Below are 16,241 nucleotides of genomic sequence, written 5' to 3' on the forward strand. Positions count from 1 at the left end.
AGAAATAAGAGAGTCCAAGAGGGGAAAGAGGCATCCACTCACAGCCCCACCTCCAACTCCAACTAATCTGACTCAATGTTCTGCAAACAAGTTTACTGATTGCTACAGCTACCATTTCAGGGTTAGGCAGGTGTGAAGACTGAGAACTTTCCAGACAGCATTTATTTGGAATATGGACATTAGGCTTTAATTAGTTATTTTCTTAACTGAATAAAACAAAGCTGAATTCTTAATTTAACTGCCAAACCTGTTCTTCCCTACGGCAGGCCCTGTGGACCAGCTACCCCAGAGCCATTCATAAGCCCCTTCTCCCTGTCTTCCTCCATCATTGAAGCCTGGCAGCTAAAAGCAATCAATTCCTGCAGCCTCCTATAGCAATGGCAGGCACACAGCAATTGCTCAATAAATGTGATGAATGGATGAACAGGTTGATTTGTGCTAAAGATGCATGCTATTTCTGTGGTCTAGCCTGCTCTGGGCATTAGAAGATGTGTATAAGCACCTAGCTAAATGACACACTGTAGAATGGTCTGTGGGCTCAGCTCTAGACTTGGCAGCTTGGCAGTCAGTATACACTCTCAAATATCTTTACCATGTCCCTTCATTATTTAATTTAGTCTCTTCCAGCCATTTTTCTTACAGTCATTATAATTTCATTTACATTTTTCTCTATTCATTGTAATTTCTTTTAGGAGCCTAATTTAATTTAGGTATAAGCTTTATTAGCCAATTTGTTTAAATAATTCCTTGTGAATTTTTTTACAACATGGGTTTGAGGATTAAAATTATAGTCTATTCTTTGATCTAATATTTATTGTACATAAATATCTAAATGTCCAGGTTTTCTGCATTCTACCCAAACACAAATACAATCATCCATCAGTATCCATAGGGGGCTGTCCCCCATCCCAGGACCTCTGCAGATCAAAATCTGATGATGCTCAAGTCTCTCATACAAAATGGCATATTTGCATATAACCCATATCCTCCTGTATACTTTAAGTCGTCTCTAGATTATTTATCAAAGCTAATACAACATAGATGCTTTGTAAATAATTGTTATACTGAATTGTGTAGAGAATAATAAGAAAAAACCCTGTATATATTCACTATAAACACAACTTTTTCTTGAATATTTTTAGTCTGAGGTTGGTTGAATCTGTAGATGCAGAACCCATGCATACAGCAGACCCACTGTGTTAAGCATTAATAGTTAATTCTATGGCAGATTTATTTTGTATGAAAGGGATAAATAGAAAAAAACAACTCTAATACAATTTTTATGTTAATATATAGTAAATTTTACCTTCAGTTTTCGGAACTCTTTCTAGAGTTATAATAGACTAATTGAAATTATAACTGAGATTAATATGTATTCTTAAAAAACGCTTCATACCTCTGTCCAGAGACCCATGTGGAGATTTTTCCATGTACATTCTTTTTCCCTTGAGGCTGCTGGAGGTAGGTGAGTACTAAATGCTGCCATTTGCTTGGGAGGAAAATATTTTCCTGTGATTCAACCTGTGCTAGTAAAACAGCTTTCATATCATCATTTGAATCCATGCATACACTACAGAAAAAAGGGAAGAAAACATATTGGCTGAAAAACATGAAAATTCTGACCTTTTTATTTAATAAATGCATAGGAACTACAATTCTAAATATTTAAGTGAGGTTAAAAATCAGTTATATTTTTAAATAAAATAACTTGAAAAGTCAGTAGGTCTTTGTATTACACCAAAAATATCAGTTATTTTATTATATTATTACCTCAATTCATGAGCTAAGATAGGTTAGGGTCATTGGCTGATGTTAATTTAGGGCAATAATTTCCAGAAATCAGTTTGTAAACAAATATTATTTCTATGTACATAGTCATTGTCTTTGTTAGAAATGACAATGTAATATTTGGTTCACATTTATTTTAATAAATGTCCAAATGCCTGAACATATTGGAGGTCTAATCTACTTTGAGAGTAGATTCACTTGACTGAAAAAGTGAAGAACTAATGCACACAAGATACCTAGAAACCTTTCTAACATTATAAAGTACATATTCTGAAGTAACAAATTGGTTTGTTTGGTTTTGGGTCTTATTTCACATTATTGGCTCTCATATTAAATATCTAAATTATTTAAATGCACATCTATTCATTAGGGGTTAAGGTTAATCGATACCGAAAGATAAAAGTGCCATTGTGCGCATCGGCCCACACTTGGATCATCAACGCTTTGGATCCCAGGGAAATTAAATGAATGCAGCCTTCTTCGATGAGTCTTTCACCGGGATTTGTATACTCTGCACCTTCTGGTTTTTCGTTCTCTATGAGAAAAACATGTTAGAATGGTCAGTAAAGAATATGATGTATGGTGGTTCATTTGTAGCAGAATATTTACCTGAAATGTCAGAACTTCACCTGTTCCAAACAACAATATTTCCAAAATTTAGATATTAACTCCAAAAGAGCACAATACACGCCAACAGTTATCGAGCGCTTTACAAGTTACTATGTTTTAAAGTCTACGATGACTGAGAGCAGTCATGAGTATGACTGCTGGGCTGCCACCTCAGTGACTTACTACCATCTCTACCAAGCTGCCTTTATCTTTGGACTGGGCACTTAACATTGACCCTGGTCCAGAGAGCACACAACATTGTCATATACTCACACTACCAAATTCACTCCACAACTGTCATAAAAATTGATCATATTAAAACTCCTTTAAAAAATTATATTGTTTGAAAATAATATTTAGATTCCCTGGTGAGTGATCTTTGAATGTAACTGCTAAGAGATTCTGAAACTCTACATTATAGTTTCTTTAAGTCAAAGAGGTAAGTGCTTATAGCTAAGCACTATCTGGTTATTGATTCTGACTTCTCTCTCTCACCACTTGAACCCTGCACTATGTGAATATATATGATGAACTACTTATTACTATGATGCCTGTGACTTCATGTAAAGCTACGTTAAGATCTACCAAAATGCACATCCAAAGGCTTATTAGACTTCTACAGAATATGAACATTACTAATTATTGTTAAACTGCATAAATATTAGTTGTCAACAGGTATAATTACCACCAATTTTTAAGAATACTCCTCTGAGAATAGTGACAACAGTCCTAAAGAGGAAGAGTTAGTCAATAGTTATTTTGAGGACCAGTGCCCAAGATATGATAGATATAGAGAACTCATATCTGTTTTAACATTTAAAAAACATTTCTATCTAAAATCTGAACCTGAACAAATAAATGAACAAAACAAATACCAGTGTGTACCTAGGAATTAGAGAGCAGGAATATAGCAAATATTTCTTGACCTAATACTCATAAAAATCTTAGGAGATGAATATTATTATCACTACATTGGGGGTGACAGAATTTAGAGGTTAAATAACCTCCTCAAATGTATACAGTTCAATGTCAGAATAGGTGATGTCACTGCAATATTTTTTTCATTTCTCTTCAAAAATTTTTATATATGTCTGCTATTTTTAGATTTTTTTAGTATTTATGCACAATAACCTTTCTAAAATGTTTCCTAATACATCTTTAAATTTTTTTAAATTTATTTTTTAGTTATAGTTGAACACAATACCTTTATTTCATTTATTTATTTTTATGTGTTGCTGAGGATCAAACCCAGGGTCTCACACGGGTGAAGCGAGCGCTCTACCGCTGAACCCCAGCCCCAGCCCCAGCCCCACATCTTTTAAATTTAAACTCAAAAATTTTTTGGATCTTTACTTTTCTCAGTTGTGTACAATTATTCATTTTATTAAGATCTTGCTCACATTGGGAATGCCCCACTACAACATTAGAAAGCAATCTGCTTTCAGCAGAGCAGTAATGTTTAAGCTTGAGAATTAAACACAGATGGGCCTGGTCCCATTCCACCACTTTCCAGCTATGTGACTTGATCATGTTGCTTAGCCTCAGCTACAGGTAAGGAGAGTGTGAGCGCTCTCCTTACTGACTTGCAGTCAGGGTTAAAAATGAACACAGGGAGAGCTGGGCAAAGCGGCACGCAAACCAAAAGGGCACAAGGCATGTTAAACATCAGTAGCAGCAGTGGTGGCAGCAACAGCAATGCCGTGACAGGCAGTACCCTTTCAGTGCTATCACTCTCAGGAGGCACACTTCGTCCACAGAAGATACTACAACTACCTGAAACAAATTATTTGATGAATTTTTTGTTTTAAAGTTTAGCCTCTAAGGCTAACCCATAAAAGCATACAACTGTTATGCTGTTAGTAACGTGGAAAACATTAATGAAAAGTGGATTCCAACGGTGGAAATTAGATGATACTTGCCACTGCTTCAATCTTGACTGTGCCATTAGGAATTTTCCTTTCCATGTACAGATCAGTGGAGATCAGACACTGGGTGGGGGCTTATGTTCTAAAATAGAGTCTTCAAGGGGTGGGTAAGATTTCTAGGATGACTATTTAGTGATGTCTATATATATAAAATACATATACATGTACATATAAAATCCTCAACTTCTGTGTCATTCAATTATTATATTTATTATTATATTAATTCCATGGGCCTTAAGAATTATCCTACTTACTTTATTTCCCTCCACCAAACACTGCTTTTTTAAAAAAATATTTTTTAGTTGTCAATGGACCTTTATTTTGTTTATTTATATGTGGTGACGAGGCTGAGAATCAAACCTCACACATGCTAGGCAAACACTCTGCCGCTGAGCCACAATTTTTGCCCTGGTTATACGAGAAAGAAGATACAGTTATAAGGCACCATAACAATTCCTCAGTTATAGAAAGGGCTGAAATGAATCATATTCTTACTTTGGGGAATGAATGATTCATGTAAACTCTTGTGACAGGAACTAAGTAAGAGAAGGCCACTGAGGTCAAGCATGACACCAGAAAGAAAACTTGAAACAAAGGGAAAGAAAGTGGACTAAGGGCTGCCTGGATAGGGGCTGGAACCAGATGCCAGACAAAAGTGGCTCTAGGGCTGCAGCCTTTCCTATCCTAACAGCAGGAGCTACCCTATCCAGAAACAGGACCCAAAAAGAGGCAGGGAATGGGACTGATGACCCCATCAGCATCCCACCTGTACCCCTACCCCCAGGACAAAAAGTACAGAAGGAACCAAATTTCAAGGCTATCTGGAACTCAGACTTTGGTAAATCAGGCCCTCTAAGGTGAAGAACATTAAGAACAAATTAAAACACTACTGTATATCTTAACTCTGGACTAAAATTGCCCTCTGAAAAACCTTGGTGTACAAATGAAAATCATGTCATCATACCTGCTCCATCAAAACTGCTGTCTTGTACAATCAAGGATTTGTTTCTTTTCTTTATCTTCTTTCCTTCCCCTGTGGCACTCTCAGATTCATGGATACACTCCACATTAAACCACAATGAGATACTGAAACCTTCTGACAGGTGTGGCCAGCAGTTCTGCCCCAGCAATGGTAAGTGGATTGGGGCTATGTGCCAAGAGGAAAGCAGCCGATGGGGGAAATTTCCTCTGTCAACCTCTTTCTTGGACCGTGAAACTCGTGCTCTTCGCAGTAAGCCTATGGCCTTGCTGTTTAGGATCCCGGGACACTTTGGTGGTGAGACACCATTGCTTAAGCTTGGGGTATGCAGCAATGGAAAGGTCAGATACTGTGACGGGCTCATAGTAACATCACTTTCCACAATTTTCAGAAGACCCAGAAGAAGAATTTCCTAGAGTAAAAAACGAATGAAACTTTATAATCATGTAACCAAGTACATAATTATTTTGAAATTCAGGTTATTAGTGAAAATATAAACAAACCCACATATATCAGTATTTCTATTTCAATACCTTCTTATCTAGCATATCTTTAAAATTTTTATTTTTGTATAGTTAAAATGAAATATCAAACATACTTTATTCTTAAAAGTTGTAATCTCTTGTGGTTCATTTAGTTTAAATTTAGATATTTTTATGGTACAACCTAATATTTATGAGTTGGTTTTAAGCATTATAGGCTAAAAGGCTAAATATGATGATTATATCAGTAATTTCTAAAAAAAAAAAAAAAGCATTCATTTCCCTGTACACTGTGGTTCTTCTCAATTACTTTAAAATGAATGATGTAACCAAAGACCTTAAAAATTCTCCGATTTCTGAATGATACTACAACGTGACTGACTTTATAAAATTGAATGCTCAATTACTTTCTAATTTATTTCACATGCTTTTTTCCTAGTCAAAGAAATTTTCTTTCATGTGTGTTTGGCAATCTGAAATAAGGTTTTAAGATTGATTCATAATTACATGTTTTTTGGTTGATCTGAAATATTAAAAGAGACGAAATGAACACTTAATTAAAGGGAAGAAGAATAATTAAGGAGAGAAAGAGGTAAAAAAGTAGACGAGATTGGCCTAGTGGCATGCTCTAGTGGCATGCCCAAGTCACATATAAAAGGACATCTGATGCTGATTGGTATCAGGGAGTGAGCTTGCAAGTACTACAAGCCTTCCATAAATACACAGCCAGCTCTCCATGGTTCCTTGGAGGCCACAGGACTGGTGCAGAAGGTGAAGTGGGGGTGAGCTGGGCAAGGGATAGGATCCCAACCTTGCTTTACACAAGGCAGCCTCAATGTTTTCTGTTTTATTTACAAACATTTCTAGTCGAGATTTCATCATAAAAATGGGTTCACCTTGGCTCAGGATGTGGTCAGTGGTACAGTGCTTGCCTAGCATGCGAGAGGCTCTGGGTTTCATCCCCAGCATCACACACCCACACACCCACACACACACACATAGGTTTCCCAGCAACTAAAAGCCACTGGGCTATCCTACTGGAAAAGAAAATAAGGAAGATAACTGAGAAGTGGATAATCTTGTTTTTGGAAAAGAATGATCTCAAAGATAGTTGTAATTACAATTAAATTGCTTTAGTAATTAAAATTAGCATTTTTCAAAGGTTAGGGGCAAAGTATGTTAAAGGGACTATAATTTGGTTAGTCAAAATCAAAGTGAATATTGACTTGGTTAAAATATATGCAAACAATAAAATAATTGGGTACTTCATACATGACACCATGAAATTGACTATATAACAATTGCCACATCAAAAGAAAGAGCTTAGTGATTTCCAACTAAATACATTCTATTAATATTATTTAGTGAAAAATGTAAAAATCATAGCATATTTACTGTACAAGGAGATTTCTCCAGAAATATCCTCAAAAGAAGGGTTAGTTCTTCTGAACATGTTCTTGTGCTCATCAAAGACACCAGGAGATCCACCAGTACTCTCTGGCATGCTAAACATAAAACAGCCAGTACACATTTAATTAAAGAAAACAAATAAGCATCTTGCATGGATCATGAACAATTTAGTAATCACAAAATTTGCTGAACAAATAGCAAGGTAACTAAATGCAACTCAACCAACAAAACACTTTTCTTAAAAGATTGGCTAGCTATAAGTAAACTGAAGGCATTCTTTAAATCAACAGAGTATCTGTTAGATATGTTGACATTCCCCTTACCATAAAATGGTCTGTTACCTTCTCATTTTGAAATTTTTAAGTTATAGCTATTACTATAATTAATATTATATTACTTACATGGAAAATTAAATGACAGAAATAAGTAAAAATAGTAAAAATTATACAAATACTTAAATATCACAAACTAGTTTAAATAGTTTATTTTACTAAGGAGTTTAGCATAAAATACAAACAGTGGCACTAAATTCATAGAATTCTTTAGAGTAAAATATCTTCTTAGTCTTTATAGAGCACATTTTAGTGTTCAATGGTTATTTTTACATGCATTATCTCAGCTGATCCTTACCAAAACCAAAAACATATGAATCAATTATTATTACCACCTCAGACATGACAAAAATAAGACTGATATAAAACCTGAGGTGTATCTTAAAAGAATGGTAGTTTTGAGAGACCTGAAGATCAGAGAACTGAAGCTAGGTTTAAGCCACCCAGTCTATAAAGGCAGTGAGCTGATGCAGTAGTGTCACAGAGGGCACACCTGGGAAGGCAATTTGCAATGACACCACAAATTAGAGTGGACTTTACGCTCCAAGTAACATGAACCCTGTAAGGATTTTAGAGTTGGAAAGTAATATGAGCAGAATAAAATATGTTAGATTTTTTTTTTCCATTTCAAATGAGGATTACTTCTGTAAAACTACTGAAAACTCAAAGCACTAAAGTATAAAGTTACCAAAAGGAAGAAATCTATAACAACAAAAAGAAAACTAAAAGCAGCGAGGATGATTGTGTGCACTGGGGACATGTCAGGTGAAAAAAAGCCAAAAACTTTTTTTTTTTTTTTTTTTGGTACTTGGTATTGAACCCAGGGGTGCTTAACCACTGAGCCACATCACCAGCCCTTTTTATTTTTTATTTTGAGACAGGGTCTCACTAAGTTGCTTAAGGCCTCACTACATTGCTGAGGCTGGCCTTGAACTTGTGATCCTCCTGGCCTCTGTCTCTCAAGTCACTGGGATTACAAGCTTGCACTATCATGCCCAGAAGAAGTAAAGGGATAAAAGAGAAAGCTGTATCCTACTTCCTTCGAATTACAAAGGGACTTAGAGCAGTGCGGGGTTCATCTGTTGGTCTAAAGTCAGGAGAGGAAATGAGAATGCTGCTGAAAACACAGAAATGAATGAAACGTCTCTTGGTGACCTTCACCTTTCTTCCTATTTCTGATTACAGAGAGCAGATAGCTCGGTTCTCAGTTTTAGGCTAAAAACCTAAGGATTCTTCTCTAAAGAAATGAAATGGATTACCTAGTGAAAGCTCAGAAGTGCAGTGGAATGTCAACATCATGGCTACTGAGCATACTGGTCAAGTTGCCTAACCAGTTCACCAGGCTGCGCACTCTGGTGAAGCTGTCCTGCCTGGATGAAGAAAGATGCTCCTCACAGGCCAAGCTCTGTGGGCAGTGGACCCATTTTCATGATGTATGCAAAGTGCCCTGTGGGGTAACTGTGGCCCTAATGGCTCCCCAAAGTAAAGCTCTCCTCCTTAGGGCATCTCCTCCTTAGGACATCCACCCAGAACTCTTCAACAGACATCCATGCAGAGAAGAGGCCAAGAAGGAAGACAAATAATTTTACAACACTAGAGGAAATCCCCAACAATTTTTAAAATATAAATAGGCAAAACAGGTTCACAAAATATTTCAGAATCAGAAATCTAAAAGAATAATCCCAAGATGTAAAAAGTGAATAATCAATAAACTGATTCTAGAGGGAAAAATAGTAATTTAGGGGTTGTAAGAAATCATCTTAAAATGTTAATATCCATATATATATATACAAAGATATTCTATCCTCATATGAAAAAGAAATAGCCAGAAAATAATCAAACAAAAAGAGCGCTTAAATATTAAATAGAGGACTGGTGTTGTGACTGGTGATACAGCGCTGCCTAGCATGTTTGAGGCCCTAAGTTTGATTCTCAGCACCACATAAAGATAAATAAATAAAGGTATCCTGTGCATCTACAACTAAAAAAAAATTAAAAAAAATATTAAATAGATAGTTGCCCAAATTAAAAACTGAATAAAAGATTGAAATAGAATTGAAAAATATCTTCCAGAATATAACAAAAAAAAGAGAGAAGTGGATAATATGAGAGAAAAGACAAGACACATGTAGGGTACATCCAAAAGACTCAAGATTACAATTAGAATGCAAGAAAACAAAAAGCAGAGAATACAGAAAAAAGAAAATTATTTTAATAAGTATTAAATCTTTATGACCTCGGATTAGATCTTCCTAGATTTGATACCAAAACAACAAAGCAAGGAGATTTGACAATTAATTGTAATATGGCATATCCTGGGTAAGATCTCTGAACAGGATTACGATATTAGGCAAAAACTTAGGAAATCTGAATAAACTAACATAGTTAATAACATGTCAACATAGCTTCATTAATTGTAACAGACAACATACTAATGTTAGATGGTAGCAGGGGACTCTGACGGAGAGGAGTGCAATACAGAATATAATAATACACCCATACACGACATAAGTAAATGGAGGAGAAAAATAAAGCTCTTCTTTACAGTATAATCCCAACTAATAAATGTAGAAAGAATGACAGGAATAGAAAGTCACTATTTGGCCAACACCCAGTCTGAGCTGTTTCCATGAATGATTAGCAATAGATGCTAAAATTCGTGGGTTAAGGTATGAGGAAAAATAGGATATTTACATATTTTAAGCTACAACCCCAAAAGATATTTATTAATTGTAAGGGAGAAATAGTAACTATACAATGGAGAAACCTGGCAGACAGCATCTACAGTGATTAAAGTTAAAGTCACTAGTAATAAGATATAGACACCATGAACCCCTTGATATAATGCCCTCAGAAGGACTCAACATTACTGCCAAGTATTTCTGCCAAAACTGTATAATCTGAATTTAGTCAAAGGAAACACTGCACAAACCCAAATTATTGTTTTATATTAGCTTTTATACTCCAACTAAAATTTAGGTTTATTGTGGCTAAGCATCATATTATATATCATTATTAGTTTTTCAAATGTCTGAGATAGCACTAATTAGAGAATAGACAATATGAGATAAGGGAGTAGCAGAACATTTGTGCCAGATTACCATCCCTGCAACACTACCCAACAATTTACTTAATCCTTCCAAATCTAGATTTTCATCCCTATACATTAAGTATGTCTATTTAATTGAGGAAGACAGAGGGACAAATGGGATGATGTTTATAAAGCTACTTTTGAAATCAGGGCATAATGCCAATGGATGCTGTGATGATCAACTCTTCACACAAGAACAAAACAATTTCAAAGCTATTTTTTAAAAACAGTTTTAACTCACCTTGAAAATCAGAATCAGCTTGTGTTAAAATACTCAAGAACCCTCCTAAAAGATTTTTCACAGTTCCCTGAAGATTATAAAATGAAACATAAGAAATTGAATGTTTTACCAAATGGAAACAGAAAAACTTCAACATTGTAATAATAAATTATTTAATAGGAATCTTGTGAGTGTGTGTGTGGGCGTGTGCATGCATTTAAATGACTGGAAAAATGCTCTAGGTAGGATTAATTATGCATTTATTTTCCATACTATCTTGATTTTTAAAAATATTTTAAAGCAATGAACATACTTTACAATTAAATGCAATTTTTAAAAAGTTATCAATTTTCAGAAAGATAAAAGGGATTCATTACCGGTCAGCCAATGACAATATTAACTTTGTATGCTACTTTAGAGAAATATAGAATCAGAAGATTTTAGAATGTTAGACAAGACATTCAAGGTCAAAACACAAGTATTAGGGTTTGGGGCTGTAGCTCAGCGGTAGAGCGCTTGCCTAGCACATGTGAGGCACTGGGTTCCATCCTTAGCACCACATTAAAAACAAATAAAATAAAGGCATGCTGTCCATCTACAACTACAAAAAAAGTTTTAAAAACCACAGGTATTATAAAAGATAAGTGATCATCTCAACTAATTTTCAGATGAGTTGGGTTATAAGTAAAGATATGGGGGATTGGGATATCAGTGATAGGTAGCAATCAAAACATATTTACCTGTTGCATGAGTAGAAAAATGTTCTTTTCTTTCTGCTGGATAATTTTCAAAAAACTTTCAAATACATGAGCAAGCACATCAAGTTTAGCTTTGCTAGCAGAAAGCAAATTTAATTCCAGCATGCAAATCTCAGGATATATTATTTCCCCTTGAGTGAGTTTTTCAATCAAGTCATTTGGACTGACTGATGCACTGAAACCTTCTGCTTCAGGTTTTAAATCTACCCCTGCAAAGGAAAACAGGAAAGACTATGTTTATATTCTAAAACACTGAGTAAATACTTTAAACCTTATTTCCATTTAGAAGACCTAGTGGCAAAAGTGCTATTTATAAGAAGATGCTCATAAAATCTTTTCCTCCAATATTACTTTTGATTCAAGTATTGAATCAAGTCTTGTAGATAGTTTGAAGTTTAATGAGTAATCTTAAAAGTAATTTTGATATCCAATAAAACTACAAATATTACCAACAGCAATTTTTATACATATGTGATAAAGATTAAATACACCCCTCCAACACAACTGGAGAAAAATTACTATTCCAAACTTTTTGCCCCCAAAATACCTAGATCACAGGGTAGTTTAATTCACTTGCCCATATTACTATGAAAATAGTAGATTCGGCTCTTGATTTCTAGGCTCAAACTTGCAATTCTTCTGCCTCAGCCTCCCAACTAACTGGAATTACAGGTATGCACTGTGCCTGGTGTGGGTGGATGAATTTTAAACTTTGTCTTCTCCATATCTGAGAAAAAGAGTCTGTCTTACTGAATATGACATTTTGGGAGACAGATCTTAAAAAGAGACTGCTGTGGTCTTCAAAAAATGTTCATATAGTGAAGAAATTTATAAATTTCTACCTGGACCAGAATTCTTGAAGTTGAGATCTAGTTAGAAAACACAAAAGGGAAGACATCTACTATTACAAAATCATACCTATACTACTACAAAATCATATCTATGTTATGATAAAACCATCATTAAATTGATATCTTTTCAAAAAGCACCAACCATGGGTTCCTTATATCCTTTAACCAAAATATTAATGATTATTGTTAGGTCGGTGGCAGCGACTTGGTGTCGACTTAGTGGCAACTTAGAACAAAGCAGCCCGCGCCGCTTTAACATCAATCAGATGCCGGTGGAAATGCCTGTCAATCAGCCAGATCTCCTGACTAACGCCTGTCAATCAGCAGGACCCCCTGGCCAATCCTGGAGTTCAGCCAACTCCCCTGACCAACTCCAAGGGGGCAAGGGACCCTAGAGACATCTTTTCCTGTCCCAAGCCCTTCCCTTCCTGCTGTAAGCCCCATAAAAGTCCAGTCCAGTCGAGCTTCCACGTGGTTTCTCCTCAGACCCTTCCCCTGTCCCCTCTGTGGATCTGATCGAGTTCCGCCCAGGAGTGATATCTCAATAAAGCCTGTTCAGCGGCCCTTTTAAATCTGCCAACTTTGGTTGCTGCCTGCCCAGCCTCATCTGACAATTATTCCCATTCATTTTCTGTGAAAAAGAAAATTAACTCTGAGGAAGATAAACAACTTTAAATTTACTGAAGACTAACAGTACTGAGACATTCATAAGGCCAGTATAGGAAAAGACAGAGCTTTCCTAGAAATCTTTTGGCTCAAATCAACCCATCTTTCTCATTCCACTCAAGTTTTAAGCCCAGAGACAAAGGATCATATGCAATGTAGTTCCATCCCAAGGGCAAAATTGGACTGCAGAAAACTAAGAAGAAATCTATACTGAATTCTTGGATGTCACAGAATGATGTCACAGAATGATGTCTGCATTCCTTTTGTTATTTATTCTTTTAATAAACTGCCAGTATTTGGCTGGTTTTCTTTATTTAGAACTCAATTGTAAATATCACCTCTTCAGAAAGGGTGTCCCTAATCACTCAACCACTATCACATTACCTGGTTTTATACTGCTTATGTTGTTTATTTCTGATAATTATTGTCTATATTTCCCAGTGGAATGAATATGAAACCGGGAAAATACACATATGTTCTTAGGCTCTCAGTCAATGTTTGTGATAACAAGATCCATTTCATGTTTTAAATTGCATATATGAATGCCAGATTTGTTGTGAAGATCAAATAAATTTTAACATGATACATTTTAAATTGTAAGGCAATACGGAGTTCTAAAGTAAGCATCACTCTGAACCTCTTTGCAGATCCAATCACAAGCACATCCACAACATTTGTACCATCATCCCGGGTTTCGCCATCCTCAGGATTGCTTTCACTATCCGCCTCATAACCTTCTTCTTCAACCAGAAGTTTAAAACTACAACACTGAGGACCTTCAGCTTCTTCTGAAAAATCTCCAGGTTGGGAAGACAACTCTTCCTCAGACTGATGACTCTAGAAGATCAGTATAATTCAAAGGCAACAGTTGTAATATTCCCTCATTTCTAGCAACAGGATATTTATTACTTTTTGAGAAAAAAAAATCTTACTAACTAGTAACCATTATGAATTATGAAATTCACTAAGCCAAACTTTCTAGTACCTTTCAGACAAGTTAACACTTCATTTAAAGTGGTTTCTAACAGATGGGTCATCTCGATTTCCCTGAAAAATAAACCTACTTGGAAATTTCATTCTAGTTATACAATAAAGAATGACTAAAGATATTAGGAGGTGGAATTATACTTTGCACTATTTAATGTTTATATATTATTTATTTGCTATTGGAAATTTTTTCAAAGAATTTTTACAAATAATACTTCAGAAATTAGTTAACCATAGAAGATATGACAATTTTTCAAAGGGAATGAAGAAGATTTCTGAATGTAAATGTCTATATATAAGCATCTCAAAAATCAAGAGTCCCAGTATTAACTTCCTGTTGTAACATCTGTGATAAGCCTTTTTTTAATGAAAACGTTATCAATATCTTCACTTAAGAACACATGTTCACTTTAAAAAGTTCAGAGTATTTTATTGCAACAATAATAAAAAGTAGCACAAAATATGTTGACATTTTAGAGTCATAGCAGGCATGGGCTGGGGTTGTAGCTCAGTAGTAGAATGCTTGCCTTGCATGCGTGAGGCCCTAGGTTCAATAAAATTAAACAAATAAAAATAAAGATATAGATATATAGATATAGAGTTACGGCAAGCAGTAATGTATTTCAGTAAAAGATTATTGAACATCACATCTATCTATTGACTAGCAGCAGGCCAAAGAGAAGTTATATAAAGGTTAGTGATAATTAAACAAACATAGAAGAAACATGAAAGAAGAAATGAGTCAACTGTATATCAAAAAGCTAAAGGGAAAAAATTAAAAGTTACTTTAGAAAAAAAAATGTTAACACCAACCACTAAAATACTATGATAGCTATTTTCTATGAAAGTACTAGTCATTTTCATATTGAGTGATTTAAAATTAAAATGAGTGGAGTTCTGGAAATATTAACTGCATCAATATAGGACCAGATTAGATAGCTGAATCTCACCATTCCTAAATTACCACTAAATAAACTCAGTTATATGTAAGACTTATCAAATCAAATCATATATTTGTCTTACTTGGAGTAATTCTAAGTAAATTTCCAGATTAGATTAAAGAAAAGCATGTCATATTGCTCTTCTGTGTTTTGAGATAAGGTACTGATGAAACACTACCCCCATGGAACTCACCTGACTAAATCTGGGTCCCTATGTTCTAAGAAGCACATTGACCAACCTACTAGTCCCATCTCATACGCCTGCCTCTGCTAGTCATACCCAATAACACAACCATATAGGTTCATACCTTCTCTGTCACAGCATCAGGATGTTCAAAATCTGCTAAATGATTCCCCAGGGCAACTCTAAGCAGGGCATCAAACAAAGGCTTTGCCAATTCTGTCTCAGTCACTTTGTACTGGGAAAGATGATCCCTCATTTCAAACAATATATTTTCCACAGACAAGTTCTAAGGTAAAATAAGAGAGACCAGGAATATCAATAACATGCTTTTAACAAACAGTGACAAAACAAATAATTTCTTAACAAACAGAAATCCCATTTATTTACAGTTGATATGAAATAAATTGACTATATAAATTTTGACCTCTTATCCCAACATTCTATGGGAAAGTTAATAACATTTTTATTTATTAAATATATTATTTGTTTTTAAGCTTCAATTACCATAAATGAATTGCATCACAAAGATTATTTCCTGAAACTTCATAGTTTCAATTAACCATCTTTAGAGTTTACAAATTTTCTATTGTTGTGGTTTAGATATGAGGTGTCCCCTAAAAGCTCATATGTGAGACAATATAAAAAAGTTCAGAGTGAGAAGATGGGTTAGGACAGCCTTAACCTAATTATTGCATTAATCCTCAGTAGGGATTAACTGGGTGGTAACTGAGGGAAGGTAGGGTGTGGCTGGAGAGGTGAGTCCCTGGGGTGTGCCTTTGGGTATATATTTTGACTTTGTTGAGTAGAGCTCTTTCTTTTAGTTGCTCTCTCTGCTTCCTGCTGCTAGGTTCCCAGCTGTTTTCCACTCCTACACTGTTCCACCATGATGTTCTGTCTCACCTTGAGCCTCAAGGAATGGAGTTAACCATCTATGGACTAAGACCTCTGAAACCCTGAGTCCCCAAATAAACTCTTCCTCCTCTAATTGTTCTTATCGGGTATTTTGGTCAAAGCAGCA

The 16,241-nt window shown here is 35.3% G+C and overlaps 1 protein-coding gene across 1 annotated transcript in view; it reads right to left on the minus strand.

Annotated features, from left to right (window-relative positions):
• Positions 1 to 16,241, minus strand: part of Lyst (lysosomal trafficking regulator) — a 174,176-nt gene that overhangs the window by 117,808 nt on the left and 40,127 nt on the right. The window contains exons 7-14 of the mRNA XM_076872866.1: positions 15,348 to 15,509; positions 13,792 to 13,948; positions 11,577 to 11,803; positions 10,858 to 10,924; positions 7,179 to 7,288; positions 5,287 to 5,713; positions 2,179 to 2,323; positions 1,397 to 1,570 (exon numbers count right to left, since the gene is read on the minus strand). Coding sequence (XP_076728981.1) covers positions 1,397 to 1,570; positions 2,179 to 2,323; positions 5,287 to 5,713; positions 7,179 to 7,288; positions 10,858 to 10,924; positions 11,577 to 11,803; positions 13,792 to 13,948; positions 15,348 to 15,509 — 1,469 coding nt within the window. The remainder of the gene's footprint in view (positions 1 to 1,396; positions 1,571 to 2,178; positions 2,324 to 5,286; positions 5,714 to 7,178; positions 7,289 to 10,857; positions 10,925 to 11,576; positions 11,804 to 13,791; positions 13,949 to 15,347; positions 15,510 to 16,241) is intronic.

Source organism: Callospermophilus lateralis, chromosome 13, assembly GCF_048772815.1.
Source record: "Callospermophilus lateralis isolate mCalLat2 chromosome 13, mCalLat2.hap1, whole genome shotgun sequence".
Taxonomy (NCBI): domain Eukaryota; kingdom Metazoa; phylum Chordata; class Mammalia; order Rodentia; family Sciuridae; genus Callospermophilus; species Callospermophilus lateralis.